Below are 27,977 nucleotides of genomic sequence, written 5' to 3'. Positions count from 1 at the left end.
GGCGTGCTGACATCAGAGAGGGCTGCGACGCCGCCGGGTCCTCCGGGGTGCTGACTGCGGTGACCGCGCTGTGAGCGGATCCCGGCCTGGGCAGCGGCAGGGCCGTAGGACCTCGCGCAACGTCCGGGCTCCGGGGCGGGGGCTGCGGGGTGGAAGCCCCCTCCCGGGGGAGGCGGGGCCTGGGCGAGCTCCCCGCTTGGGGAGCGGCGGCGGCCAGGAAGGATGCATCAGAAGCTGCTGAAGAGCGCACATTATATCGAGCTGGGCAGCTACCAGTACTGGCCCGTCCTGGTGCCCCGCGGCATCCGCCTCTACACCTACGAGCAGATCCCCGTGTCCCTTAAGGACAACCCGTACATCACCGACGGCTACCGGGCCTACCTGCCCTCCAGGCTGTGTATCAAAAGGTACAGTCTGGCCGCCTCCGCTGGGTGCGCCTGGGGGTCGCGCCGGCGGCCCCTTCTCCTCATCTACAACCTTTTTGTCTGGTCCGCCTGCTGCTTTCCCCGCGTTTCTCCGTGCCCATCATTTCCTAGCTGCCCCAACCTTTTCATCCCTTTCTAACACCTCTCCTTTCTCGTTGTCTTTCCTTCTTCCGCCGCCGGGCTACTTGATCCATGGACTAATGATAGTAACAATGATCATAATCACTAACTCCTGTGGGGCTTTGCTCTTTACAAAGGAATTTTACATCCTCTATTCCATTTGGTGCTTATTGGGATACATGTTGGAATCGACCCCACTGACAATGACTGAGCCATACTTGCCCCCTGTGTATACCTAAGCTTTGTTTATTTTTAAGGCAGCCCTATGGAAATTCAGATGTTTGGGGCCAGATAAATGCCTGTATAATAGGAAACAAGTTCACAATGCCATACCTTTAGAAATCCTGGTTTATTCATTCAGCAGATAGTATGGAACCCCTGCTAGGTGCCAGACACCCTACCAGGTCCTGCAAAGAACAGCAGGTATGGCCCTTGTTCTCATGAAAATACTGAGGTCTAGCCTGGGTGACACACATTAAATAGCTAATTATACTATTACATAATAACCATTGTAAAAAAACGCTGTGTGGGAAAAGCACTATAGCAAAGAGAGCCTATAACAGGCACTGCCCTCCACTAAAGCACTATAGAAGTGTCCTTAAAAAAGGAATTTCTTCATCATTTAAACTCTTAAAATTGAGTCCCTTGAAAGCCTGGGTTTAAAAAAGCAAAACTGAAAAATTAGTGTTCTAGTTCTTAGACTAACTTTCTGTTAAAACTCCCTGTATGTACTTAATTACAGGACCCCACTTTAAGAGAATTAAGATACCCATGTTGCTTAGCTCCAGGTCACTGTAGTGACAAACCCCACTGCTGGAATGTGAGCCATTGAATTGTTCAAGCAGCAACCACAAGTTTGATTCTTGATCTTGTTTTTGGCATGGTCTTACCCCAGTTCCTTTGCCCTGCCTGCCTTTAAAGTGCTTCTCTGACTCAGGGTCACAAGGTGACATCACTGTCCATCCCTGCTTGGCTTCGATGCATGGCCCACAGTACTTCACAATTTGATTCCTGAGTGCCATTTTCCTCCCCATTGACTCCTTTGCATAAGTTATTACACAAGAAATCAGAGCTGGGCCCTGCTGTGGATGTAGAGTTCCACAAGGACAGAGCAGGTAGTCAGTTGCCTTAAATAGTTTTTTACCCACCTCTGCATTCTAATATTAGGGTCCAAATTTCATGGATTAAGGAGTGAAATATAGTGCTTTAGATCTTGGGCTGTTGAGTAAAAAAGACTTGGATGTGCAGATCTGCCACTTAACAGCTATGGGACCTTGAACAAAAGTTAACCTCTCCCAGCCTTATTTTCCCCATTTGTAAAAATGAAGGTAATTACAGTATATGCCTCAGAAAGTAGTTAGGACGAAATGGGACTGTGTATGTAAAATGCTACCCAGAGCCTGGTACATAATAAGCACTCAATAAATGGTGACTTGTTATCACCATGGTCATTGAATTTGAAGCCAAATAGATGATGATGATGAAGTTGATTGTTGATTTTGAAGCAGAACAGAGTATAGGTCTAACTTCTCGTAGAATAAGAGTAGATCCCCTGCGGGGGATATTCTGCTAAGGGCTCTTCCCACCAGCTTGGCCTTTTCCAGGTTCAGCTTTTGCCCTTTGTCTAGAGGGACGAGGACACATTTTGGATATAAGGAGAGGTGTTGTACGTCACAACTGTTCTGCCAATACTCTGTTAATTGGAAGGAACAAGCCAAGATTATGCCTCTCTGCTCAGTTAATCAGGTTATACTGGGTTTCACCAAATGAAAAGTTTTGAGGCAACAGGCAGAATGTGGTACTGGCTGTCAAACAGTCCTGGGGTTAGATGTGTCTCCTCACATTCCTGCATCTCTTCCCCCACTCCCCAGTATCAGTAGTATTTATACTTGATGCTTATACAGGATAAAGTCTGAAATCCATGATACAAGATCCACTTTATCCTTGGTGATTGTCTGATTGTGTGAGACCCTGCTATGTTTATGACGTGGGAAAATGTGAACCATGGTGACTGCTGCAAATTCGGTATTAGAGTTATATGTTAGTGCTTACCAGTAAGGATTCTGAATCAGCGAAGGTCAAAGACTTTAGTTTAAATAAAAGATTAGATTTTGCAAGAGAGTTTTAACCTTTAGTCATGACATCACCTTTCGATAATCTGATGAGTCTTATCCACAGCTGGAGAAACATTTCACACAATTAAGGAAGGAGCCGGAAGGGATTTGGCAGCAGCATCTAATCCAGCTCCCTTGTTTTAGAGGTGGAGAAATTGAAGCCAGAGAGGTTAAGTGACTTGCTCATGATGCCAGAGCTAATCTGTTGCCCAGGGTGGGAGTGAAGGGACAGTGAGCCTCCTGACTCCTGGTCGGCGGGGAACACTCTGCACCGGCCTGCACTGCTGGGACTACTTAAACTCAAACCAGTTAGGGCGTATGGAAAGAGGGCAATTAGTATTGATAGTAAAAGTAACCTCCTGTCGTTCCAAAAGAAGAATAAACTCATGCGACCCGGAAACTAGTTTGGTTTCAAAACAACCACAGTGGGCTTCCCTGGTGGCGCAGTGGTTGCGCGTCCGCCTGCCGATGCAGGGGAACCGGGTTCGCGCCCCGGTCTGGGAGGATCCCACATGCCGCGGAGCGGCTGGGCCCGTGAGCCATGGCCGCTGAGCCTGCGCGTCCGGAGCCTGTGCCCCGCAAAGGGAGAGGCCACAACAGAGGAAGGCCCGCAACAACCACAGCAAAGTTGTTGCAGCATGCCTGTCTTAAAGGACATTTTCAGTGGATCCATTTGCATTTATCCTGCTTCTCTCAAATCCATTTAACTTTGCACTTGCATGTAATGAGTACTAAAAAGGTATTTTAAGTTCGTGCCTAACCTTATACTTAGCGGGTTTTCAGATACCTATTACTGAGTGTCAGAGTATGGTAGCTAGCACCCAGTTTTAATCTGCACGTTCATTTCTGTAGACATTTAGCATCTAATCTGAGCAAGACACTGTGCTTGGAACAGTAGTGTCATAAAGATGAATCATGCCAGCTGTCAGGGAGTTGATAAGCTGGAGGATGAGATGGAATTTATACATAAATAACTCTAATTGAGGAAAGAAATGGTAAATATAATAGAGGTGAGCAAGAAAAAACTGTTAAGATCCCAGGATTGATGGAGATGGTATATCAAATTTAGAAAGGTAAAGATGGGGTTAAGGGCTTAAAGTAGCAAGTATTAGATAATCCCCAAAATTGTCCATAACCTTTTAAATGCTGACAGTGAGTGAACAGATATGAATCTGAGCTGCACGTTTGGTTTTTTCCAGTTTGTTTATTTTATCTAATGAGACGGTAAACATCTGGAGTCATTTGCTGGGTTTCTTTCTCTTCTTCACGCTGGGAATATATGACATGACATCTGTGTTACCTTCAGCAAGTGCATCCAGAGAAGACTTTGTAATTTGTTCTATTTGCCTTTTCTGCTTCCAGGTAAGTCATCCCACAAACACTATTATTGGTAAAGAGAACTTTAGTCAGACAAGCTTGGGCAGGTGACCTTACTTCACACCCATAAGCTTTAAAGAGCCCCCAAATAGCATATAGGTTAGCTTATTCACTTTCATAATATAAGCATCCAGAGTATGTTTTTATGAGAGTGTATTTGGATGTTATTAGAGTATATTTGAAATCCAGTAAGTTTTAAAGATTGAGAAAATTTCTTTCTTTTCTCTTCCTTTTTTTAGACCTCTCTGCTTTAAGATTAATACGAAGATAGGAATCTCTGTACTGTATTTGCCGACTGAAGTAGAACTCTGTTGTCTGCTTAAAACTTGTTTGGGAAGATTTCTCATCTTTTATATGTCTATGACTTTTGTATTTGTTGTTTCCATACTGTCTTAATTTTAATGCCTTGTTTTGTTGGTATTAATCTTTTCTCTCACTTTAATGTTAATTTCCTTTGGGCCTTTTACACAGGCTGATTTCAGATACTTTCAGTTTCTTCTCTGTAGCCTCTTGTATGTGTTCCTCAGCACTTTAATTTTTCTTCCGGGATCTGTAACAAAGTGCCTTTAAAAGTTATGTTTAGGGGCTTCCCTGGTGGCGCAGGGGTTGAGAGTCCGCCTGCCGATGCAGGGGACACGGGTTCGTGCCCCGGTCCGGGAGGATCCCACATGCCGCAGAGCGGCTGGGCCCGTGAGCCATGGCCGCTGAGCCTGCGAGTCCGGAGCCTGTGCTCCGCAACGGGAGAGGCCCGCGTACCACAAAAAAAAAAAAGTTATGTTTAATAATTTTTCAAACAGGTAATTCTGAAAAAGAAAACTAATGTGGACCAAAATCCAGTTGATATTTTTTAAATTTAAAAAAAAATGCAGAGAGTTCAAAAAAATCATAAAAATGAAAAGAAAAAGCTATCATGCCTCTGCCTCCAAACGTAGGCCAGCACTCCCTGCAGTTAACCTGCTGCTACTCTGAGAGGGGATTCGATAAGTAAACTGCACAGGTGTTGCTTTCATTGTGTAATAGGTTCAGGCCTTCATCATTTGACTGAAAACTTTGGACTTAAATGATCAAGAAACACCCTGGGAACATCTCTCTCCCCCTTTTCTTCTAATTCTAGCTCCTAGAACCATATTTTAAATTTCTTTGAGGGAAAGAATACTATGTATTTTTGTGTTCTTGTTAGAAAATTATTTTTTCTTTAAGTGTTTTTTAAAGTATACTCTTTCTCAGGTTTAATTTTTGTCCTGATCGGAGCCTAAACATCTCTTTAAAATCTATCCCAATTTTTAAAATGGAAATGAATCAATTTCTCCATACTTAATTTTTAGATGTATCTTATAGACTAAGATGTGCTTAATATAAGAAAAATTGGTTTATACTCTACTGTTATACAGATATTATCTCCTTTGAGGATCCCACATGTTTTCCTCTACCCCAGGCCTGCCCTTTATCCACCCAGCCACAGCTGATGTTATTTCAGGGAACACACTTTCATTTTCATAGTGGTTTAAGAAAGCAGTGCATTGCAAAACTGAGAAGACGAAATAATTAAAACAACTGCCAGTGAAGAAACACCCAAAGTGTTTAGAGTGACTTGCTCAGGATTGTTCAACAGGACAGTAGAATCCTCTTCTCCTAACTGCTAGTGCAATGATCTTTCTGTTACACACAGTACAGCTTCTAAAGACAAACGAGCACATTTTCCCTACTTACAAATACCATTTTTATTTTTATGAAATTATATTTATAACTTGTTCACCCAATTTCCCCAAATTCTTAGAGTCAGCAGGCAGCATGGTAAACCATAAATATATGTATTAATATTGATTTACATTTAATTTTTTAAAGATATAACATTTTTACTCTTTTCACTTCTACCCTTTTTACGTGCTCAGTGCTTTCCTACCAACCAGATTAACAGAGTACATTCTGAATAGTAGAATGTAATTTTAGGGCCTTTGAAGTCTTTCTGTCTTAGAGAAGAATAGAATCTGAGAACACCTTTCCCTAGATTCAGTTCATTAACATTCAGTTCAAGAAATATCTTTTTAATACCTCTTATTTATATCCAGGTCCTAAGCTAGACATCAGGAATATAGTGCTGAACAAAACCAGCCTGTCTTAAAGATCAAGTCACCCAGATAGGTGAGCAGAAGGGAGAGTGAGGCAGGGCAACGAAGCAGAAAAAAGAGTGCCTAAAGGCCCAGAAGCACGAGACAGCTTAGCACTTTCTGGACCTGTAGGTGCTGGTGTTCGTGGTCAAACCCTAGGAAAATGGAGAAAGGTGAGGCTGGAGAGATAGGCAGGAGCCAGATCCCGAGGTATTTGGTTATCATGGCAAGGAGCTTAGATGTAGGATGTCATGCTGTAATTACCTGTCCACCTGGATGGAGTGAGCTACTCCACAGAAGGAAACTTTGCAGAAAACGGAGACATACTCAATGTCAGACAATTTTTCAGTCAGTTTTTTAAGCAACTCTTAACAACACGTCCCTTTTAAAACAGAACATACTGAGTCTAGGTTAACTTTTCTAAAACTCAGATGTTCTCTATGAATACCATATATTTTACTTTCCTCTTGATACTGTAGTTTTTCTCCTTCCACTTTTATTTTCCTTTTCACAATGAAATTAGCTTTATTGTTGTTATTATTACTATAACATATACTCATGTAGAAATTCAAGCAAACCCAAAAGTATTTGGAAGAAAGTAAAAGTCATTTGAAATTCCACTTCCACATTTGACATTTGGGTTCAGATTCCTCCAGACGTTTGTGTATCACAGCTGCCTCACACCTGCCTGCCTACCTTTCCTATCTACCTCCTTCTGAGCTGTGGTCATCTCTGCGCTTGCTGTTTTGTGTCACTCGGCATTGTGATAATGAGATCTTTCCCTGTCAGTGAGAATATACACCTTCATGTTCTCTTAATTTACTGTGTTTTATCTCAAGGATAATCAGAGAAAACAAATAACCAAGCTTCTTAGAGTTATGTTTAATTGGGTCAATAAACTCTGACTTGTAGTAACCAAAGCCACAGACTGTTAAGGATTTTAGATAGTGGATGAAGAAATGAGATTGTGGATAGGAACCTTGTTTTGAATATTGATATTGAGGCTATATGGGGACTTAGGTTTGTTTAGTGGCCAGACTACAGAATAGCTAGATGACCATTTATCTGGCCCATTTTCCCTACCCCCACTGTCCCTGGCTTAGTGTAGGCTCTAGTCATTGCTTCCTAGGGCTATGCCTGTAACCTCTCATCTCAGCCTTTCTGTAACGGTGCACTTAAAATTTTCAGAAGTATCACACAGAGCCCATAATACTGAAGTTAAAACTCCTTGATGTATAGGATCTGTCATAACCATATCATGAAGAAGGCCACATAGCATTCCTTAATGATGCTGTGTTTCTCAGTATGCTGCTTTTCCTATGGGCCCTCCAGTAAACCTGTGCACACCTTTATTTATGTCCTTGATGAATGCCAGGTCAACTTAAGGTGCAGCTCAGGTGGCAACCCTTCTATGAAATATGTAGCTCTTTTCCACCCGCCACTCCCACCCCCAAGTACACACATGCACCCACAGAACTGGTACTCTCCCTCCTCTATTTTCTAACTGTGCTCTGCACCGACTTTTCCTATAGGACTTCCTACATCACCATTTGTTCACTTGTTTCAGAAAAATCTCTTTGAGAGTAGAGGTTTCATCTTTGTATCCCCACTGTATGACATGCAGTAGGTATTTAATGACTAGAGGGAGTTCAGCTGTAGAAGCCTTATCAATCTTCAGAGCAACTGATAGAATTACATGAGCTTTGCTCTCAATTTGATAACATATAAAGTCAGCATAAGTCATAATTATTTTTTCTTGAACGCAGCAAAGCTATGTTTAACTTAGAAGTAAACTCTGTACAATGAAGTCTCATACAGACATAAAAGGTCTTAAATTAAGTGAAAAAAACAAATAGCAGAACAGACTGTATGATTCTGTTTGATTAAGAAGTATATATGGTGTTCTTGTGTGTGTGGACTTCTATATCATAGGTGTGTGATATGTTCATTGAAAATATCTGGAAGGACACAAAAAAGATGTTATCAGTGGCTCCCACTGGAGAATAGATTGACTGGGAGGGGTTTATTTTTTTTTTTTTTACATCATACAATTCCATATTCTTTGGTTTATTTTTCTTTAAGGACATGTATTCTGTAGTAAGTAGTTTTTAAAAGGAAACTTATTCATAGATCAAAATAAGCCTCAGTAGGTTTCCTTCTACTACACTGTTCATTAAATTTTTTATGTTATAAAGTAATTATCATTATAGATTTCTTTCTTTATGATTGTTGTCCCCATTTTACCCATGAGGAACTGAGGCTTAGGGAAATGACATATAGCCAGGCACAAAGCTAGGGTCCATGTCCACGTCTGTTTGGCTGAAAGGCCTGGACTTGACCTGACCACTTCCATGAACATCATGTATGAGTTGCTTTTGTTTTTTTGTTTGTTTGTTTCACTTTGCTAAGATTTGTTTTATTTTCCATAGGTCTGTATGCTTTGCTCTGTGGGCTATCATCTTTTTTCCTGCCATCGATCAGAAAAAACCTGTCGAAGATGGATGGCATTAGATTATGCAGGAATTTCTATTGGAATACTGGGCTGCTATGTCTCCGGCGTATTTTATGCATTTTATTGTAATAATGTAAGTAACTTAAAACATTTTACATTCTACCTTTCTAATATAGGTCTTGGGTGTTCTTGCCATGGTTCCCTTGCACTTCTGAATAAGCGCATAATTAACTAACTTATAGAAGAAAGGAAAGTCTGGTGGAGGCATAAACTCCTTTTTCAAAAGGGCCGTGTGATCTCTAACATCTATTACCAGTTCCTATTCCTTTCACTAACTTGGAAAGGAATGGAAAATAATATATATATGTTGTTATTTTCTGAAACTTAACGTAAACATTAAATTATTAATGTTTCCCCACTAAACCCATATAGCTACATGGTTCCTCAGATGTACATTATGTATCTTTTATTTTTGTGTTTATAGAGTTGAAGGTAAAGTTAGCACTTGTTAAAATTATGAAGTTAGCTGCTGCTTTCCATTTTCCCTTCTTATCCTTTACTCCTCTCGTAGTGAGAAAAAAACAAAAGGTATATCTGCGAGTGTGTTGACCCATATTCTTATATAAGAAATATATTTTCCTTTCCTTAGTCTTATGTTTGGAGGCAGGCCTAGAGACAGACCAGATGGGTTGTGAGTGTCTTTAACAAACATGTGTCTATTCTGAGTTCTAGATCAACTCTTCTTTCTGACCCTAAAGTTACAAAAGTCAGTTTTTGCCTTGAGCAAAGCAGCATTTGAAACACTGTGATCAAATCATACAGCAACTGATCTAAATAGGTTGGCCAACCAAACTACCTCCTCTCCTCATGTCTCAGCCAAGAAGGCAAACTGAATCTTCCTGAGGGCTCAGTACATCTCAAGGCCTCCCATTCAGAAAGTCCCCATCGACCCTACTCTCTTTTCCTCCTGCTTTCCTACCATACTTTTTTGTTTGTTTTCCATTTATCCTTTTAGTTCCTTCCCTTTCAAAGCCAAGACTGAGCCGCTCTCCCAGGTGCAGTGTACCTACTAGTCACAGGACTAGAGCCTGTCGTGCCCGAGCCCTCCCCGTGGAGCAGGTGGTCCAAGCCATATCCCCAGCCTTCACTTTCTAGGAGGACTGGCTGCAGTGCAGGGGTCCTCTGACTGTTGGGAATTCTGAAGTAGGACCTTTGTTGCTACGCAATAATAGAAAACTGTCAACACTGCTGGAGCGTAAAACTAGCAAAGCGAAAAATCATAATTTGGTTTGAATGTAAGAACATTATTAATTGTAGCCACTTATACGTGAGCCATTTACTTTTTAGGCCTGATTACGTTGGAACATAAGCATAAAATTAAACGTACATGCCATTTACCTTGTAAATTGATTTGGTTTTAGTAGTAAACTATTCATATCTACTCACCTTTCACAACTTATTCATTTTGCATGAAACTGTATCTTTAAAAAAAAAAAAGCCTTGTGAGTACAATCAGGTAATATTAGAATTGTTTTGCTTATTATGCATTTCTCTGAAACCTGTTTTTTGTTTACATCTTCCCAAATATATCTGATCATCAAAGAGACTAGTGGGACACTTTTTGTAAATCTCTTTTCAGAAAAACTAGAAGTCCAAGGTAGATTAAAGAGAAAAAGAAAAGGACTGTTAGAGCTAACACAGTCCATGATCATTTAAAGGAAGAGTTTTCTTCCCTTCTGGTATCTTATCATTTCCAAATGTTCAGTTGCTATAGTGGCTGCTTACCTTTTAAGGAACACAGGCTGCTTTGAGAATGAGATTGAAAACTATGGACCGTCCATCCCGGATAAGGTGCGTTTGGGCACAAACTGACCAGTCATTTTGACGTGTGAATTTCAAGAGGTGTAATGGTCCCAGAGAAGTCCTTGGAGCCCAGGTTAAGAACTCTGTCCTAGGTGATGCTAACTTTTGAGCTTCAAGACCAGCTTTTCAGCTGCTCATTTAGATACCTAAATATTCTGTAAGTCCTTCAAACTTGATATATTTTTATTTATTTTTTTTTTTTTTCCTTTTTTTTTTTTTTTTTTTTTTTTTTTTTTTTTTGTGGTACGCGGGCCTCCGGCAGGCGGACTCTCAACCACTGCGCCACCAGGGAAGCCCTTGATATATTTTTAAATGAACATTCTTTCATGCTTCCCCATTTTCTCCCCCCAACACACACACACACACACACACACACACACACACACACACTCTGGATCATCTTTGTTCATTTGCTCATTAGTACAAGCCATTTGCATGGCCTTTCACACTAGAAACTGTTGAGCCATCCTGTACTGCCCTCTCACACATCCAGTCAACCATTAAGACTTTAGTTTATTTCAAAGATGTCTCCTGAATCTGGTGCTAACATCTACCTTGTTCAACAAAAGCCCATGCTCCTATTTTCTTCTTGAATCAATTATTCTGTAATGATATCTGCTAGCTGGCTTCCTGTCATCTCTCTCTATTTTTCACTGATGTCAGAGTTATTCTAATAAGTCAGTTGGAAAAACAACCATGTCATCTCATTCTTCAAGGACTCTGCTATTCCCTCAGTGCCAGCATGGTAAAGTACAAATACTTAACCTGACGGTACATCTGCCTTTCAGCTTCCCTTTGTAAAACTTCCTTGCTCTGTGTGCTGTTCCTTTTCCTTGAGAGTGCCCTCTTCTCATGAAAAGGCCCAGCTGAGATGTCATTTCCTCTGTGAAGTATTTTTTAGCTAATCCAGGTATCAATTGCTCCCTCTTCTGTAGTTCTACAGCATTCTCGTCACAGCTCAGTTACAGTACTTATCATTAGATTATAATCATTTGTTTATATATCTGTCCCTCTCATAGCCTATGAGCTCACCCACTGAGAGAGCCCCTGTCATAGTCGCCTTTGTTTCCACAGGACTTAAATTGCTCCGGCATATGATAGGTACTCAGGAGATGCTTTTGTGTGAATAAACGTGTTCTTTACCAGCTCACTTTGGGGTCTGGTTTATCATCCTAAGAAACCTAGCAGTCGTATGCAACATGCGTTGTTTTAAGGAAGGAAGGCAATCATGTTTGGAAATGAAAATACCAAATAAATAGAGTTTGGAATGTGTAATGTAGAAGCCAAAACTGAAAATTACTCTTTTCCTTCCCTTATTGTTAATAACAATTAAAATGTGATTTCCTTTCATTCTAGTACTGGCGTCAAGTGTACTTGATCACAGTGCTTGCTATGATCCTGGCGGTGTTCTTTGCTCAGATCCATCCCAATTACCTCACACAGCAGTGGCAGAGGCTCCGTTCCATCATCTTTTGTTCTGTTTCGGGATATGGAGTGATCCCTACTCTTCACTGGGTTTGGCTCAATGGAGGAATCGGTGCTCCTATTGTACAGGTAGGTTGAGTGTGGTCGGTATTTTTCCCATTTTTTTTTTTTTTTTGTCCTTTCAATTTTATTCCTTTCAGTAAAGTAATGTAATCAGGCCAAGAAGGTGGATCTTTGTCATTTGAGGGCATATTTCTAATTGCATAATGACGCAATAATTTTTCACATCTATATAAATAAATAAACATACCTTCTAGTGATAGAAGTCTGTTTTCTTCTGAGATGTATTTCTATGAGATGATACATTCTTAATTCTCTTTCTGTTACCCATAGATTGTAAATACCCAAGTCCTTACTGTAGAGGAGGACTCCTAAGTTTCCAGCTTTGTCATCTGAGGCAGGGATAATGCCAGTAGGAGCAGTTGATTTGTTTGTTTGTTTGTGGAGGAAAAGGAGTTGGGAAGGATTTCTTCTTGGACCTGAGTTTGAGGTACCAGTGGGATGTAAAGGTGGAGATAGGGTCTGGATTTAGCTTGGAGTTCGAGACTAGTGATGGAGATTTGACAGTCATTACTGTCTTGGTAGCTAGAGCCATGGGAGCATATTCCACCCAGCAAGGAAAATATATTGAAAAATAAAAGACAAGTTAGTTATTATGGAGGAACAGTTGGAGTACATTAGGAAGAACCTCAGTGAGAATTCCTCAGCATGCTTGAGAAGGGAATTAGAAGTAAGACTTAAGTTCTTAGAGATTTATATAAAAATGCCTTAAGTGTGTGCTAGAGAGTAAACTTGAGAATTTTTAACATAACTAATTATGCCAAGAAATCTAGAAGAAATCGCATACACTTGTTGCAGTGGGACCTTTGGAATATAGGGATTTAAATGCAGGTTTTATTCAAAGGAATTATATTTTTTTACAAGAGGGGGACTAAAAGTAGGCTTACATACTGTTGGCAACAGCATGGTGGAAAGCATCTGCATATAAAACTAAAAAGAAAGGAAGTCTGTGGTGTAGTGAATTGAGTGATACGATCTGCCTGTTTTGCCAACTTGAGGATGACGGTGATGCTTTCTTTATAAGATTAGGAAATTGGGAGAAAGGTGAGACAGTAGTGAGGAATAACTTCAGTGATCCTGATATCTGTGAAAACATGGCTTTTCTGACAGTTTCGATGCCCAGAAAATAGAATGGGGAAGTGCCACTCTAGATTTAATCCTAACCAGAAATGAATAACTAATTACTGACATAGAAGTGAGTGAAATTTGGGGATGAGGGATACACATCCTTTTATGCTTATTGTGACAAAGAAAGAGAACCAGACCCATTAAGCCAGTAGATTTTGAAGAAATTCAGAAAAGGGGAAAAAAAAAAAAAAAGGGAACAATCCTGTGTTCAGCAAAAAAAGATGGAAAGAGAGGCACATAACCAAAGATGAAAAGTTCCAAGGAGCTAATCCTGGGAGGCAGGGTGAAGCTGTGTTCTGGAATGTTTGCCACATCTGAGGTTGATTAGTCTGAGGATGTAGGATTTAGGTGAGGGGGCCCATGATGATTCTCAAATATCTGTTAGAGAGAAGAGAAATAATTTGTCTTTACTTCTTAAATGGCTTCTTGGTAAATTAGGTTTATAACCAGAATTAGGAACAGCACGTATAAATTAGAGCTGGCTGATTCTCTTAGAGCAAGGAAAAGCTTTCCAAGAGAGCTGTGAGATGGACTGCTTTGTAGAGTAGTATTCGAGAGAGCCATTTATCTGGGATGGTGGAACAGATTTCATTGTTGGGCCAAGCCTCTTGGCTCTTTTCCAGCCACAAATCCCTGTTTAGTCTCTCCTTACTTAGCTGGCAACTCCATTCCCATACACATTCCACCCAGGCACCTATGTTGTAGATGGAGTTGGACGCCCTTAGGACCTAAACTATGTTGAAGCTTTAGCTGCCCTGGTGCCCTCACCTTTAGGGTTGTCTCTGTGTTCCACTCCTCTGGACTGCTTCCTGAAGTATTGAGAGCAAGCTTTCTCTCATTGGAGACTGTCTGCAAAAGCAATTCAGATTTAACACACTTAAATCCCACCTGTGAATTCTACTCCTGTGTATTGTCTAATTCTATGAATTAGATTTATAAGAAATTGAGAATTCAGTCACAGTAGGCAAGATCTGTGAAAAAATATGTTTTGCTTTTCAGGACTTTGCACCCCGTGTAATTGTGATGTATGTGATTGCTCTTCTTGCTTTCCTATTCTACATTTCCAAAGTTCCAGAAAGGTATTTTCCAGGTACGTATCACTTGTATAATGGTTTTCTAACTTTATTCTAAATATATAGTGGAGGTATATGTTTCAGAGCATCAAAACTTAGATTTTTTTTTCCAATATTATTGATTATAGAATGGCTCTTCTCTTCTCAAATGCTGTCTAAAACTTGAACTTTCTAATGGTTTTCACAGACTTTGTCTTTCACTGTCACAATATGAGTTGAGTCCAGTAGATAGGGTCACCACCATTTCACAATTAGGAACTCCCAGCCACTGCTTTTTTGTGGAGCACTAGTTAGCAAGTACCATTTACTTCTTTGTATACCAGCTTATGCTTAAAAATTAATTTATCAATATATGTGCGAGATCCATAAAACAAACAAGAGGCAAAGGAAAATAACAGGATAATGAAAAGAAGCCAGGTTTAGGATTACTCCATAATGTATCTATCGTAAGTTTCTATAAAAGAAAGCCCATCAGTCTGGCTTTCAGCTTCCTGGCACCCAGTGGTAAGAGGAAATTAACCTAAGTTAAGGGTCTTCATGTCCCCAAGATACACACAATCCAGGAACTTAAGAGAAGGACAGATTTCCCTGCTTCTTCAGTCCAGAGGAAAACATCTTCTGATAGAAAATAACTAAGAGGACACCGGGTAGAGTGAATAATGTTCTACAAAACATGTATTTGCTTCTTTAGGAGCTTCAGCTCTGGAGTCAGACTGCTTGGGTTCAAATCCCCCATCAGCCACTTTCTAGCTGCATGAGCTAAATAAGTCACATAAGCTTTCTCAGCCCAGTTTTCTCTTCTGAAACGTGAAGATAATACATTTCTCTCTTGGGGTCATTGTGCGGATTAGATGAGAAAGTGCACATGAAACATTTAGCACAGTTCCTCACGAGTAGTGAGCACTCAATTACTCCAATAAAAATGTTAAAAAAAAAAAAAGAATAACAAGAGACATAAGGCACTGGTCTTTCAGTTTGGGGGCTAGAAGTAGGGGAGCAGTTTAAATTCAAATTGCAAATTGTCTTCCCTTCCTCCTGGGTTAAGAACCTCTTCCACAGTGAATCAAAGATAGGATTGTGCCGCTCGTCATGTGTGTTGGGGAAGGAGAAAGGATGAGAAACCCCGAACTAGAGAATGAATAGACTGCAGAACCTCAGGCCTTCCTCTCTGCACTTGACTTTTTCTCCACTGAGTTTTAAATAAGGACGGACTACAAAGAAGAACCTGAATATAAACATTAGGATTTGGGAACATAACTAGGACATGTCCCTGAACTGAAGACCACCCATCTGCCAGGCAGGGTCAGAATTCTCCTCAGAAAACAGTTTTGGTAAAATACATTTTTGTATCACTTTACTTATAATTATTTTATTATTAATTTCTTCTTCATCATAGATGTAGAAAATTAACCAATGAAAGTTGTCTGCATTCTGATTATGGCCATAGTGTTTTTAGGCCTTAAAATAGTCATATCAAAAGTTCCTACTTGGGGACTTCCCTGGTGGCGCGGTGGTTGAGAATCACCTGCCAATGCAGGGGACATGGGTTCGAGCCCTGGTCCGGGAAGATCCCACATGCCGCGGAGCAACTAAGCCCGTGCGCCACAACTACAGCTACTGAAGCCCGTACGCCTAGAGCCTGTGCTCCACAACAAGAGAAGCCACCGCAATGAGAAGCTGGCGCACCACAGCGAAGAGTAGCCCCCGCTCGCCGCAACTAGAGAAAGCCCGCGTGCAGCAACGAAGACCCAATGCAACCAAAAATAAATAAATTTATAAAAAATTTTTTTTAAAGTTCCCAATTGTCTAATATAGGGCACCTATAAAAGGTCAAACATTATGTAACTTAACTTTTCTCAAGATGAGCTTGACATAAAACATGCCCCATGTAGGTGAATGTGTGCAAGTACAGGTACATTTGAGCAGAGATACAGAGATCATAAAAAATGAAACATTCCTTGTCTGGCCAGTCCTCATTTATTACCTGGCTCTAAAGAGAAACATGTTGTAGTGGTTGTGAAATGGTGGGTGAATACTGTGAAATCAAAAAATTTAAACCTAAGAACTTACTTTCAGCTCAGGTTAATTTTTTTTTTTTAGTATATAAACATCACAGTGGTATTTGATGGATTCAGGGATCCCCAAGATTTCCATGGACAGACTTCAGTGAATCTGTGATACTTGTATTACAAACTAATCAGTTTTCTTTATAATCCTCAGTGTTTTATGCTTTAAAAAATGAGTCTGTGAGTTTCACTAGGCTGTCAAAGTGTTCCATGGCACCAAAAAGAGGCTAAGAACCTCCACAGAAAAGATACTGTTGACTTACACTTTAAAATCTACTTACTATACTGATTATTATTCTTGGTAAGAGAAGACAGAGAAGGTTAGAGAATATTTATAGGGTTGGCCAAAAAGTTCGTTCGAGTTTTCCCATAAAATATTACGAAAAACCCGAACGAACCTTTTGGCCAGCCCAGTACATTACATGACCATAGAAGCACCACGAGGAAGAAAAAATTATTTACATTTAAATGTCTATGGCTCTGTATTTTGTTATTTATTTAGTTGTTTTCCAAGATGCTTCCCACGTTAGTTATTTAATCTCCTTGGAATTTAAACTTGTTTAACCACAAAGAGAAATGAAGTAATTTTCCTAAGCTGTATATGAACTAATCAGCCTTAGTTAATTAACTCATTACTAATTACATTTTGCAAATTGTTCCATTAGTCTGATAGCACAAGATTCAGGTCTGAGCTTTCTCCTTACACACCTGCTTAAAATAAAAAGTGCTTCAAGTAGACTTATACCCAGACACAACCATGTATCTGCTTCACACCTAATAAACTCCATGATTTGTAGCACTAATATCCTTTGCTTCTCTCATGTAATGTCTTTTCTTCACCAGGTATATAAGTTGAGACATGGGAGACAAAAGGTCACATTCCTGAAATTAACCACGTCTTGATTTTGAAAAGACATTTGGAATAGTATTTCTAAAATTCACCAGTATACTTAATGAATTTAAAACCTTACAGTCAGACTCAAATATGAATTAACATTTTTTTAGAAAACGTTTCAGTCCGAATTAATGTCCAGTCCATCTCCAGGTACTCTGAGACTGCCACAGTCTTTTTGCTGCTCAGTCATATTTCCAGGGCCAGAGATGGAAATATATTTTTATTTTAATATCAAAATAATTACAGTCAATATTCTTTTCTCTCTACCTTCCCTTCCAGGACAACTAAACTACCTCGGATCAAGCCACCAAATATGGCATGTCCTTGCAGTAGTGATGTTATATTGGTGGCATCAGTCAACAGTGTATGTCATGCAGTACAGACATAGCAAGCCTTGTCCTGACTATGTTTCACATTTGTGAATTCAGGTATGGCCACCTGGTGTATTCAGTTATTAAGCAATATATAACGGGGAGTTGTATACCCCACTATTTCTAAGATTCCCATTAGTTTTTCCTTTTCCCTCTGGTTTGATATATCATGAGTAATACTTTATAAAATGGAAAAATATACTTGGGGATCTGTAATAGTGACTGTTTTATGGGCCCTTAAGACTACTAATTTGCTGCTTGTACAGAAAGTGAAAATTAGTTGGCATTCATAACAAACATCTGAATGACAATGAATGTGAAGCCAGTGTAGAAATAGTACTCCTTTTACTGAACACCAGCTTAACTTCCTTAGGAAGGGCTCACCTCCATTATAAAATGGAGTCCTCTTGTGTGATTCCTTTAATAGGAGATAGTTAGAGTAGATGATCAAGTTTAAGTGCCTAATCAAGGCAAGGGTTGCGATAGCCTGTGTTTAACACAAGCTGATAGTGATTTTGAGTAATCACTAGCCTGTCAATGGATGGTTTGTGAGAAACCGGCACTTAAGATATTATTTCCTTCAGCTGTAGGTTCTCTTCTCCTAGGAACATCGGATTTTTTAGTTTGCTAGAACAAAAACTTGAAACCCCTTCTCCTTTAAGTTGAGAGGCGCGTTGGGAAAAGAACTTGCATTGTCATTTCCCATCAAATAAAAGTCATGTTAAGAACCGATTGCATGACCAGGCAAGAAATTCTGTGGTCTAATAACCAAGTTATTAGCCATTTAAGCTTTTCAATTTCAAATATTATTTAATTCCATATAATAATTGAGCTCTTGCCAGTAGACGGTAGATTTGGGGTTCCAAAATTCCTGTAACAGAAGACTTTTCACTTCTCTTGAGTTTGCAGTCTTAAATTTCCTGGTGATGGGGGTTCCCAGGTACATGGGTGCTACTTTCAAGGGCATAGAATCCAGATGGCCCAGTTCTTGACCCTGAAATGAACCTTAAGCCTTAGAACAAAGTCATGCAGATGCCCCAGTTGATGACATGATTATTCACCTGTGCTCTGGTCTTTCTCTGTTTATGCATGTGTTAGTATTGCACTGATAACTCACAGTATTGATATACACTATCTAATATTTGGGCCTGACACTGCATTGTATATACTTAAAAAATAGATCTCGCTGCCCCATCATACAACATAGCACTTTTGTTCTCTGGTCTTTTCATATGCATAAGTTAAATCCCATAAAGCAGTCATTCATAAAAACATGTTTATTGGAATATAAAATATTACCCATGTTTCTTAACGGGTTGACATGAACTGCTTTAAACACTGGTGTATCTTCAGAACATTGGAATTTCTAAGTATCAGGAGGTATTGATTGATGGTGAAGCTTATTCCCAAAATGTCATTTATACATCTGATATTTGGAATGTTACTCTAATGTGCCTCGGTTTATGCATCTGTAAAAGTTTGTATTTCTTTTCAGTGTAGTGTTTTTGGAATATGGATTCCCCATGCTAGTATTCTCAGCAAGGAGAATTCTCCCCCAGTAGGCTAAGGGCACACCACATTATACCCCTTATTATGATGGAACGCCACTTTGAAAATGGCCATTTTACCTCATAGGGCCAGAAATTTGATTCATATGTTAAGTGAAAGAAGATTTTGGTGAAATGATAATAGGATATATTTTCCCTAAAGCATCCCTTATTGGCTTACATGGTATTATTGCTTTTAAACAGATATTTTGTCATTTTGGTCAAACAGAATATACTGCCTAGTTATAATTAATATAAAAATGAAGGAGAAGTCTAGTTATTTTAGGTCTGGTGCCATTTTTTTTATTATAAAATCTTCTCAAAAGAAAAACATATTGAACTTTAAATTTCATTTTCTTTTAATTTTTAGAAATAGTCTTGTTTTTTGTTATAGTGTATGAATCATTTAATACTTGCCATCTGAATTAATGGATAAAAAGACCATACTTTAAGACTGTTCTTGAATTTGAAAAGCATACAGGTCTGACTGTAAAGGAGAACTAAACTATACCGTGTAAACATTTCATCTTTTTATGAAAATATTAAATATTGTAAGAAAGTTCTTTTTATCTTTACTATAATGTACTTATTATAAAGTAGGGAATGAATGAATGTGGATTGCTGTCAACTATAAACACTTCTGTATATCAGCATTTATTGACCACCTACTGTGTGCACATCACTACTGGCAAAATTTTTAAGACGTTGTTAACATTAAAGAAAGAATATTTAAAAATTGCCTATGAATCTGAGCCTTGTAATAATGTATATTTATTTTTGTTTTGTAGGTTTATTAAAATAAGATTAAAAGTACACTATCCAGCTACAGTACTAAAAAAGACTGGTTTTACCAGTGTGTAAACTATAAAAGCTCTTTACCTACAGATTTACATTTTAAAATTATTCATGGCTGTTTTAAATCGTCTATAGTGATTTGTAAGGTTGTAGTTAATTCATTTAAGAGAATTATCTTTCTATATAAAACCATTTTCAAATAGCAAGATAGTGCTTGTCTTTCTTGTTACACTGAGTGCGGTTCATGAGCTGCATGGCAAAATATGTATTATGTAAATAAACTGGGTTTACTAAATATGTTAAGTGCTGCTTGTCATTCTTTATAATACATAACAGCTTCACAATCATGTTTTAGAATCAGGAATGAAGCTTCAGGGAATGTGTGTCACATCTTAATGGCATCCCGCCTGGACAGAGTAACCGATTTCAAGATTGTGATTGACTGGCATAAAGCTGTACAACTCTTCATTTGGCAGGTACCTACCTAGAGATATCCTTTGCCCTGCATTAAATATCAAGGGGCAAAGCCTGCATTTCTGGATCCCTGCTGAGCTGAGTAGGTCTGTATTCACTTGTAATCATCATTCCGGGTAATTTTACCCCTGCCGAAGTGCGTGCAGTGAAGAATCAGCTCAGCTATTAGGGGAGGGGTGGAAGTGTCTTTTACATGCATTTTCACAATAACTGTGTTTACACTGAAAAGAGCTACGGATGCTACTGGGTACTAACAAACATCCCCTGAAATTCTGTACCATACTTCCTTAGTAGGATAGCGGGAGAATGATCCAAAACTGAAACTACCTTTGAGGAAACATTTTCAGAAAGGAGAGGTAGCAACAGTGGGCGTCTCTTATGAACAGTGAAACGTCCATCCTTCTTCTTAAGAGGACAGGAATGATAGATAGCCACCAAGGTCTAGTCATGCTCTACAAACCCGGGATCAAAAACACTACAGAACACACGTGTAAATTCAGTACTGCCAACTATCTAAAGCAAAAGTGAACTATCTTTTTAAATGTGCAACAGATAAAACTTCAAAAGCTCATGCTTTCAACAGGAGAATATTAACTACATCTTACATATGATGCTGGAGCTGGACTTCCTTAAAAAGGGATGCGCTTACACGAAATAAACAGCTCTAACTAACTAACTGCAGCATATATTCTTCTCGAAAGAAGTTAACTATAACTGAATTTGAACAGTGGCACATCCCACACTGTTCTTTTTAGATAACCTTTATCAATCAATCATCGGATATTTTGCTCCTTTGTACCATTTATTAAAAAGAAACAAAGCCCTTATTTTTCCACATAACTTCAGGTAAATGTTACTACTTCCGAAAAAAAAAAAGTTCATTTCTAACAAACAAACAAATAAGTTGACTCTTTCCACAAGCCACCAATCTAAAACTCCAGTTTGTGGAATAATACATAAGATAATATTGCGATCTTGACGCCAAACTTAGTCCATCAATCCAATAAACAGGTTTCTCTTTAACATGCCAAAGCCTCTTTTCTGACATAATCAAGGACTACAGTATTTTATTTAAAACTAAATATTTTTTAGCAGTTAAAATGTCACCAGTTTTTAAAGAAAGAAAGAGTTTAAAAAATAAATTATATGCAATGCAAACACTATGCCAAACATTCAAAAGGTACTTCAAAGTCTTATGTTTTTGCCGTACCTTCATCATTGTAAGTAAGTATCAGTGATTGTAATCCCTGAACAAGTTTTGTGTTATTGTTTTTGTAGTATAAATGCTAGGTCAAAATGTGTTTTCTTACTTAAATCCAAAACTGTGAGCTCCTTAGAAGAGAGATCTAATCTGATTCATTTTTCTATTCCATTAGCTGGTGCATAATTAATAGGTGCTTAATGTCTGTGGTGTAAATGAAAGAACTGACTAGAAGTTTGCATCCAAAACTTTTAATAAGATGACAAATAATGAAAAACTCTGAAGTCACTGATTATAAAGAATATGCAATCCATTTGGGATTTATTGCATTTAAAGAAAGCAGATTATTAAAACAGTAGGTATGATAAATACAGTAAGAAAATAACTTTAGATTCAAACAAAACAAAGTGAATGAGGGACAGGATTCAGTCAATAAGAATAAGCAATGTAGTAAAGGCAATCTAGTACTAAAATTAGTGCTTAATTAGATATAGGAAGAAAAAAAAAGAGCAACTGATTCTGTCTCATAACAGTTTTCCAGCTGTATGTGAGGACTGAAGTTAACTTTAGAAAGTATGTTTTCAACACTTAGAAATATAATAAAGATGTAAATCAGGTTTATTAAAAGTTAAAGTTATTTGCTTAGTGGTACATAAAAGGCTTCAGAAAATTCAAGTTTAACAAAAAATGGAAGTGTAATCAAAGAAAGTGCACTTAAAGCTGTTTGCCAGCAATTAAAAAGTAGCTTACTATTACTATTCTGCTTACTATTAGATGACTTTTCAATCACAAAAAGAGTGTAGGAATAAAAACAATTCTTTCAAAAGTAGTACAATAAATTTTTAAATAAAAACAACCCCAAATGATGGCCGTTTGCATTTTCATCTGTCTACCTTATTCTTTTAGTGGCTTTTGTAAACCCTCACCAGGAGTGAATGTTCCTTTAGTAATGATTGTGGTTGCAATTCCATTTAAAATTTAAAAATTCACATTTAACTCCACAGTAGAGAGGTGTAACATGTACAAGCATGGGAGCGTCTATATATTTACCCTAATATATAAACACCACTGTGTATAAAAGTTTTCAAATAAACTATCATTGTTATTCTCACAGTAGATCTGTCAGCTCAACATTGGACGTAAAATGATGCGTAATTTTGCAAAAAAAAAAAAAAAAAAAAAAAGGAAGAAAATGTTTACTGCACATTCTATATATATTAAAACAAATGTACCCAAACTCCTCAGAACTAGTGATACTAATACACGTGTACCTTCTAGCAATGCTGATATGAAGTACCACAACCTAAAATAAACCAAGCAGAGAGGCTGAATAGTAGGAAAACTACTCTGCCTGATGAACACCAGAGTAGAGGAGGGGGCTCCACCTTAGTATTTCCCACCAGCAAGATGAGGACAGCAGTCTATCACTGTCAGACAATAAACAGGGTAGGATCAAAAGCTGCTTCTATCTACAATTCCAAATAATGTCATAACTGTGCCCACGTGTACACACACACACACACACACACACACACACAGGGATGGGGCGCGTCAGTGGAAGAATCACACTCTTTCCCGATGGATACTTTTGAATAAACATTCCAGTCAGTTAAATTTTCATCCAGCCTACAACCTCTCCTCCTCTGCCTAATATCTATACCAAGCAACTTTTGTGTCTTAGCAGATACATTCCTCAGTGCCATAAAAACTGATCTTTTAAACACTAACATTTTGCTGAAGTGATAATATTAAAATAAGCAAAGGGTCCACTTTTAAAAAGATGATTCAAAATCAATAAGCATTATTAAAGCTGTTAGGACAGAAATAACTTTGGCCTCAGACTTTTGCTAGCTTCATAATATTTTACTTCCCTTAGTGATGTTCAAGTATTACAGGTTTAGAGTTATGACTACTTTACATGCTAAAGAAGCACAGAGGACAACTGATTAATAGGAACATGATTTCAACTTTCCTTCCTTAAGCAAGAATTGGACCATCCCATAATACAGCCAGACTTTTACTGAGTGCTGTGTACCAAGTATGTGTTAAGCTCTTTCACACGTCTTGTGAGCTTTATTCTCGTAATTCTCATAAGGGAATTATTACCTGGGCATCAGCTGTGTGGAGTGACTTACATCCTAACAGTAATGGGAAAACATGATGGGAAATGGAAAGCAACCCTAATCCTGTACTCCTTGGGAAAATGCCTCTACTTCAACACAAAGGAATCTCCCCATTTCTATCCCATTGGGTCCCCTATTAAGTCCTAAATGTCTCTTCTGAGCTATAATCTCAAGAGAAAAGTCACTGGGCTGTGATATAATAAACATAAGAAGGTAAATATTTTAAACAGTGTCAAAGTGTTTCCTTAGGATTTATCCAGCATTATAAGCCAAAGTGTCTATCAGTATCTAAATCATTTAAAATTATTCAGTGTATTGAAAAACAAGTGTAAGCAAGGCCTTGGTATCAGACAGACTCTAGGTATTTCATGTTTACATCCCAAGGAAACCATACTAGTTCATCCCTACCCCTTCTAAATTAAGAAACTCATGAGGTCTAGCAGAGACCAAGGCTAAGGACTAAAATAGTCAAAGAAGCATACTGTGTATACATCAACCAACAGATTTCATTAAAAAACAGATTCTGTTTGATACAAACCTACTGTAGTTCATGAATTTACTATGTGTAATCATCAACTCTTCACTTTTAAAAGAAAGTATCACTTGAATCTACTTTGTAAAGTTTTAAAGCACATCTACTTGAGCATTTTGCATTAGCAGTATTAATCAACCTGAGAATCAGGAAAAAAAAAAAAAGGTGCAAACATAATATTTGCCTTTGGCACAAGGACAAGTAACTGGTGCACTTGGGCTCTAAAAGTACAGCTTTTAAGCAGTAATGAGTGTCATGCTTGGTCTGCCTCTGCTTCACTCTGATTCACATACTGCTTCCCCCTTTGTCCACAAAAGTTGTATCTGATTTAAAACATAAAAAAGAGAGAAGCAATAAAAAATAGATGGTTTAGTTACATATACTTTGCTTCTTCCCAAATTTACAACTGTGAAAACAGGCAAATAGCTCAACCCAACTGGGGCACTATAATTAAGAGATTCTAGTAAGATTACTCATAAAATACATTTTAATTGGGCTCAAAGAGAGTTAATTTAAAATAGAGCAATCGAGGAGAGTGCCAGTTGAAAAGAGTTTCCACCCTTTTTTTGTAAATAGCTTTAATGGTTCTAGAAACCTCTAAATGTTAATTTGATAGGGAAGGACAGTTAATTATAACTTAAAATAGTTGGAGACACAGGAAGCACAGATACTCTATTCACATTAATTCATAGACGTGATTTCTATCTTATTAAACAACTTCTATAAAACCTCAAGTTTCTAATTAGGATTTGTGATGTTAAAAAAAAAAAAGGCAATTTGGTAGCTGGGTTCTTTTCACTAAAGACACAATCAGCTAACTAGCAGAGTTGAGATGCTAGCCCCTGGTCATCTGACACCTCACAGCCACTCTCAGATCTCGTGTTACTAGCGCAGAGGTATTTGCGGCAGGATGCGCGAGTCCTGCCGGTAAGGCTTTGTGGGTTTCGCTGTTCTGTGCACTTTATTAAGACTACTCCACCCTCCAGACCTAACTCAGAAATTGCTGCTCACGACTTGGGGAATAGTTGGCGAAGGTGGTAATTTAATAAAGCACATTATTAAATGCAACATGATTTTACATTGTAAACGTCTCAAAAACTCAGGGTTTTAGCTACATATTTTTCCCTAAAATAAAATTTCTCTATGTCCCTTGTCCTCACTCCCAGTTTTTCCAATAATCTGCTTTACTAGGGACATGATAAGTTTTGAGCGAGAAGCCATTCAAAACCAGAAGATAAAGTGTTCCTGAAGTAGAGTGGTTTTTTCTTTGTATCATTTTTTTTTCTCCACATTTTTCCACCTGTCAGATACCTCTCTTTAGTTTTTGTTCAAGGTGTCTACATAGATATTCCATATTAATGGCACTTGTTTTTTTAAATGAAACAGTTTTAGGCACAACAGTCAGTGACCTCTGGCTCCGCTTTGTAGAGAAAGGTGTAAGGACTAAAATCTCTGCACTCTCCAGATAATAACTTCCTCATTCTTTATCAGAAGTGGATTTTTTTTTTCCCCAATGTGGAAATTAGAAGAGACCTTAAAAACAAATCCACAAATGCAACTTGTGTATGTACAAACAACCTTAGTTTTAAATGCTGGATTCTGGAATGAGCCTCGGATACGCACACAAAAGTGACATTATGTTATAAAAATAAAGCTGCAGCTTTCCAGTCCTTTTTCAGGGACCACACGACTGGAAAGGGCCCACACGCTTTCCCTGGATTTCTGTGCCTTCACGTCTGCAGCTGAAACCCCAGGTTAGAGCTTGCCATTTCACTCCCTTTGCTCCTGCGTGGAAGAGACGTGGAGTTGCTACCCTGTGCAGATACTTCCTTTTTCTATTTGGTTTATTTAAAAATCACCTATTCTGATTGACCTGTAAGAATGAATGATATAAAGAGCTATACAAATAAATTTTCTTTCAAATTCATAAAACTATTCATACTTTTTTCTTTGAAACAGGAGTTAATAACAAGAGTCAGAAGTTATCTACTGTTTAGAAGGAAACGGAGCAGCACCGAATGGGTCCAATTCGACTGGCTGGGCCTGTTGGGACTGATGTGAGGTGACGCTTTGCACCACGAGTTCTGTAAAGGGCACGGCACCAAAATCATCCATTTTCAACGCATCTGCCCCGGGGAACGACCCGTGGAGTGAATTCGGCCTGGGCCGCCCGGGCAGGACGGGGTTGTGGTCGGCACGGATGTCGCCCAGGCCCTGATGCGGGGGGTGCCACGGCAGGTCCGGGGGGTGGAACGGCTTGGCCCCAAAGGGGTCCAACAGACCCTCATCGGCTTGCAGGACGTGCCCTCTGTCCTTCCCGTCGGTCAGGGCCACGCTGATGTTCTCCTTGGAGTCCGAGATGGTCAGAAATTCATTGCTGCTCTGGGAGTCCCGGCGGCCCACCCTCTTGTGCCTGCGGGCCCTCTCTGGGGTGCGGTAGGCGGGCTTGGCCGGCTTTTTGGCGCCGGTGGGCGTGCCGTGGTGCCGCTTCCCGTTACTCTTGGCCGCCTCCTGCTTCGTGCGCCTCTGGCGGGAGGACAGTTTCTGCAAGCTGCGCTGCTTGACTTTTTGCTGCTGACTGCCGGTTATCTCCTCAAAGGGCACCAGCCCAAAAAGGTCCTCGTTGCTGTCGCTTTTACTTGCTGATGTGGGCAAGGGCTGGAACGGAGTGGAGCCAAATATATCCACACCCTGCGGACGAGCGGGGAGAGCGGGCGCGTCGGGCACGGGCACCTTCTTGCTGAAGGGCGCCTTTGTGAAGACATCGAACTCCTCCGGCTCCAGCCCCACGGCGAGAAGCCGGCTCTCGGGGGAGGGGTCCTTCTCCGGCTCCCCTTGGCGGGGCTGTTGAGCACGCGCAGCAAAGAAGGGGACAGCGCCAAAGACATCAAACTCCGGTCTGGGAGTCCCCGCTGCGACGTCCGAGGGTAACGGGGTGGGCGTGAGAAGCGCCGCACTCGGATCCCGGATCGCTCCGCTGCCAGCTGTGTCTCTGTAGACCGGGCTTGCGTTGCTATACTTGGCTTTGGCCTGCTCGTAATCCGAATCGGAGCTGTGTTTCTCTTCTTCTTCCTCATCTTCAGAATCCATAAGCAGAGGCCTGTGACCCAGATTTTCCGGTTCAGTATCGTCATCGTTAAAATCTCCTTGTTCTCCCTGAAGAGCTTCTTCATCCTCTTGTTCTTCCTCTTCGCTGCTCTTAGGAGAAGGGGGATCTGATTCAAAATCACTCTCAGATTCATCACTCCCCTTTTGCGCTTGACCGTGTTCTGATGAATTCTCTGAGGTCTTCTTTCCAGTCCGCTGGTCTTTAGATACTGGGCTTGCTTTTGTATTCTTGACAGGGTTTTCAGTGCTATTTTCTTGATTCATGGATGAATGTTCAACTTTCTTTTCAGGAGAACCTGCAGAGTCAAAGGAAAATTATCATATCACTCCAATGCATTTCAAAAACCATTTGCAGTAAACATTATGTACTAACACAAAGCATTACAGATCACTCATGGCAGTTCCCTTAGAGGAAGATGTAAGGGCAGTTCCTTATCATTAGGCTTGGGGGGTGCACCTGGCCTCGGAGTCGGTTAGGTCCTTCAGCGCAGACAGACTTACTTGTCTCTCTCTACCCTACACACCACCTCCTCACTGTAGGTGCTCACTGACAGCTAAGTCTTCCTTACAGTACCCAGAATAGGACTCTGAATACAGTACACAAGCACATTTTCTTCTTCCACCTTCAAAATAAGATTATCCAGTCAGTTGCCCTGCTCA

At 39.6% G+C, this 27,977-nt stretch overlaps 2 protein-coding genes across 3 annotated transcripts in view; one reads left to right on the top strand and one right to left on the bottom strand.

The window, feature by feature from the left end:
• The first annotated feature begins 51 nt into the window (after nt 1-51).
• Nucleotides 52-26,229, top strand: PAQR3 (progestin and adipoQ receptor family member 3). 2 transcript variants are annotated; one of them, XM_028491976.2, is made up of 7 exons: nt 52-407; nt 3,859-4,021; nt 8,574-8,729; nt 11,816-12,013; nt 14,132-14,222; nt 17,446-20,355; nt 26,169-26,229. In XM_028491976.2, the coding sequence occupies exons 1-6, from the start codon at nt 223-225 to the stop codon at nt 17,586-17,588; spliced, it is 936 nt and encodes a 311-aa protein (XP_028347777.1). In that variant the 5' UTR covers nt 52-222; the 3' UTR covers nt 17,589-20,355; nt 26,169-26,229. The 2 variants fall into 2 exon arrangements, with proteins under 2 accessions (XP_028347777.1, XP_023971126.1); XM_024115358.3 differs by lacking the exon at nt 3,859-4,021 and having other exon boundaries at nt 323-407.
• BMP2K (BMP2 inducible kinase) overlaps nt 21,312-27,977 on the bottom strand; it is a 143,869-nt gene continuing 137,203 nt past the window's right edge. The window contains exon 16 of the mRNA XM_024115354.3: nt 21,312-27,613. Within this exon, the coding sequence (XP_023971122.1) occupies nt 26,196-27,613 (1,418 nt within the window). The 3' untranslated portion in view covers nt 21,312-26,195. The remainder of the gene's footprint in view (nt 27,614-27,977) is intronic.

This window comes from Physeter macrocephalus, chromosome 7 (assembly GCF_002837175.3).
Source record: "Physeter macrocephalus isolate SW-GA chromosome 7, ASM283717v5, whole genome shotgun sequence".
In the NCBI taxonomy this organism is placed as follows: Eukaryota; Metazoa; Chordata; class Mammalia; order Artiodactyla; family Physeteridae; genus Physeter; species Physeter macrocephalus.
The sequence above is the reverse complement of the archived record's forward strand: the minus strand, read 5'-3'. Positions and strand labels throughout refer to the sequence as shown.

What these genes read in the sequence shown, in the direction of transcription:
- PAQR3 (XM_028491976.2), top strand. Translation starts at nt 223, where the DNA reads ATGCATCAGAAGCTGCTGAAGAGCGCACATTATATCGAGCTGGGCAGC. An exon ending in TCCAGGCTGTGTATCAAAAG is followed by an intron (nt 408 to 3,858) that starts GTACAGTCTGGC and finishes GGTTTTTTCCAG; the next exon opens with TTTGTTTATTTTATCTAATG. An exon ending in TTTGCCTTTTCTGCTTCCAG is followed by an intron (nt 4,022 to 8,573) that starts GTAAGTCATCCC and finishes TATTTTCCATAG; the next exon opens with GTCTGTATGCTTTGCTCTGT.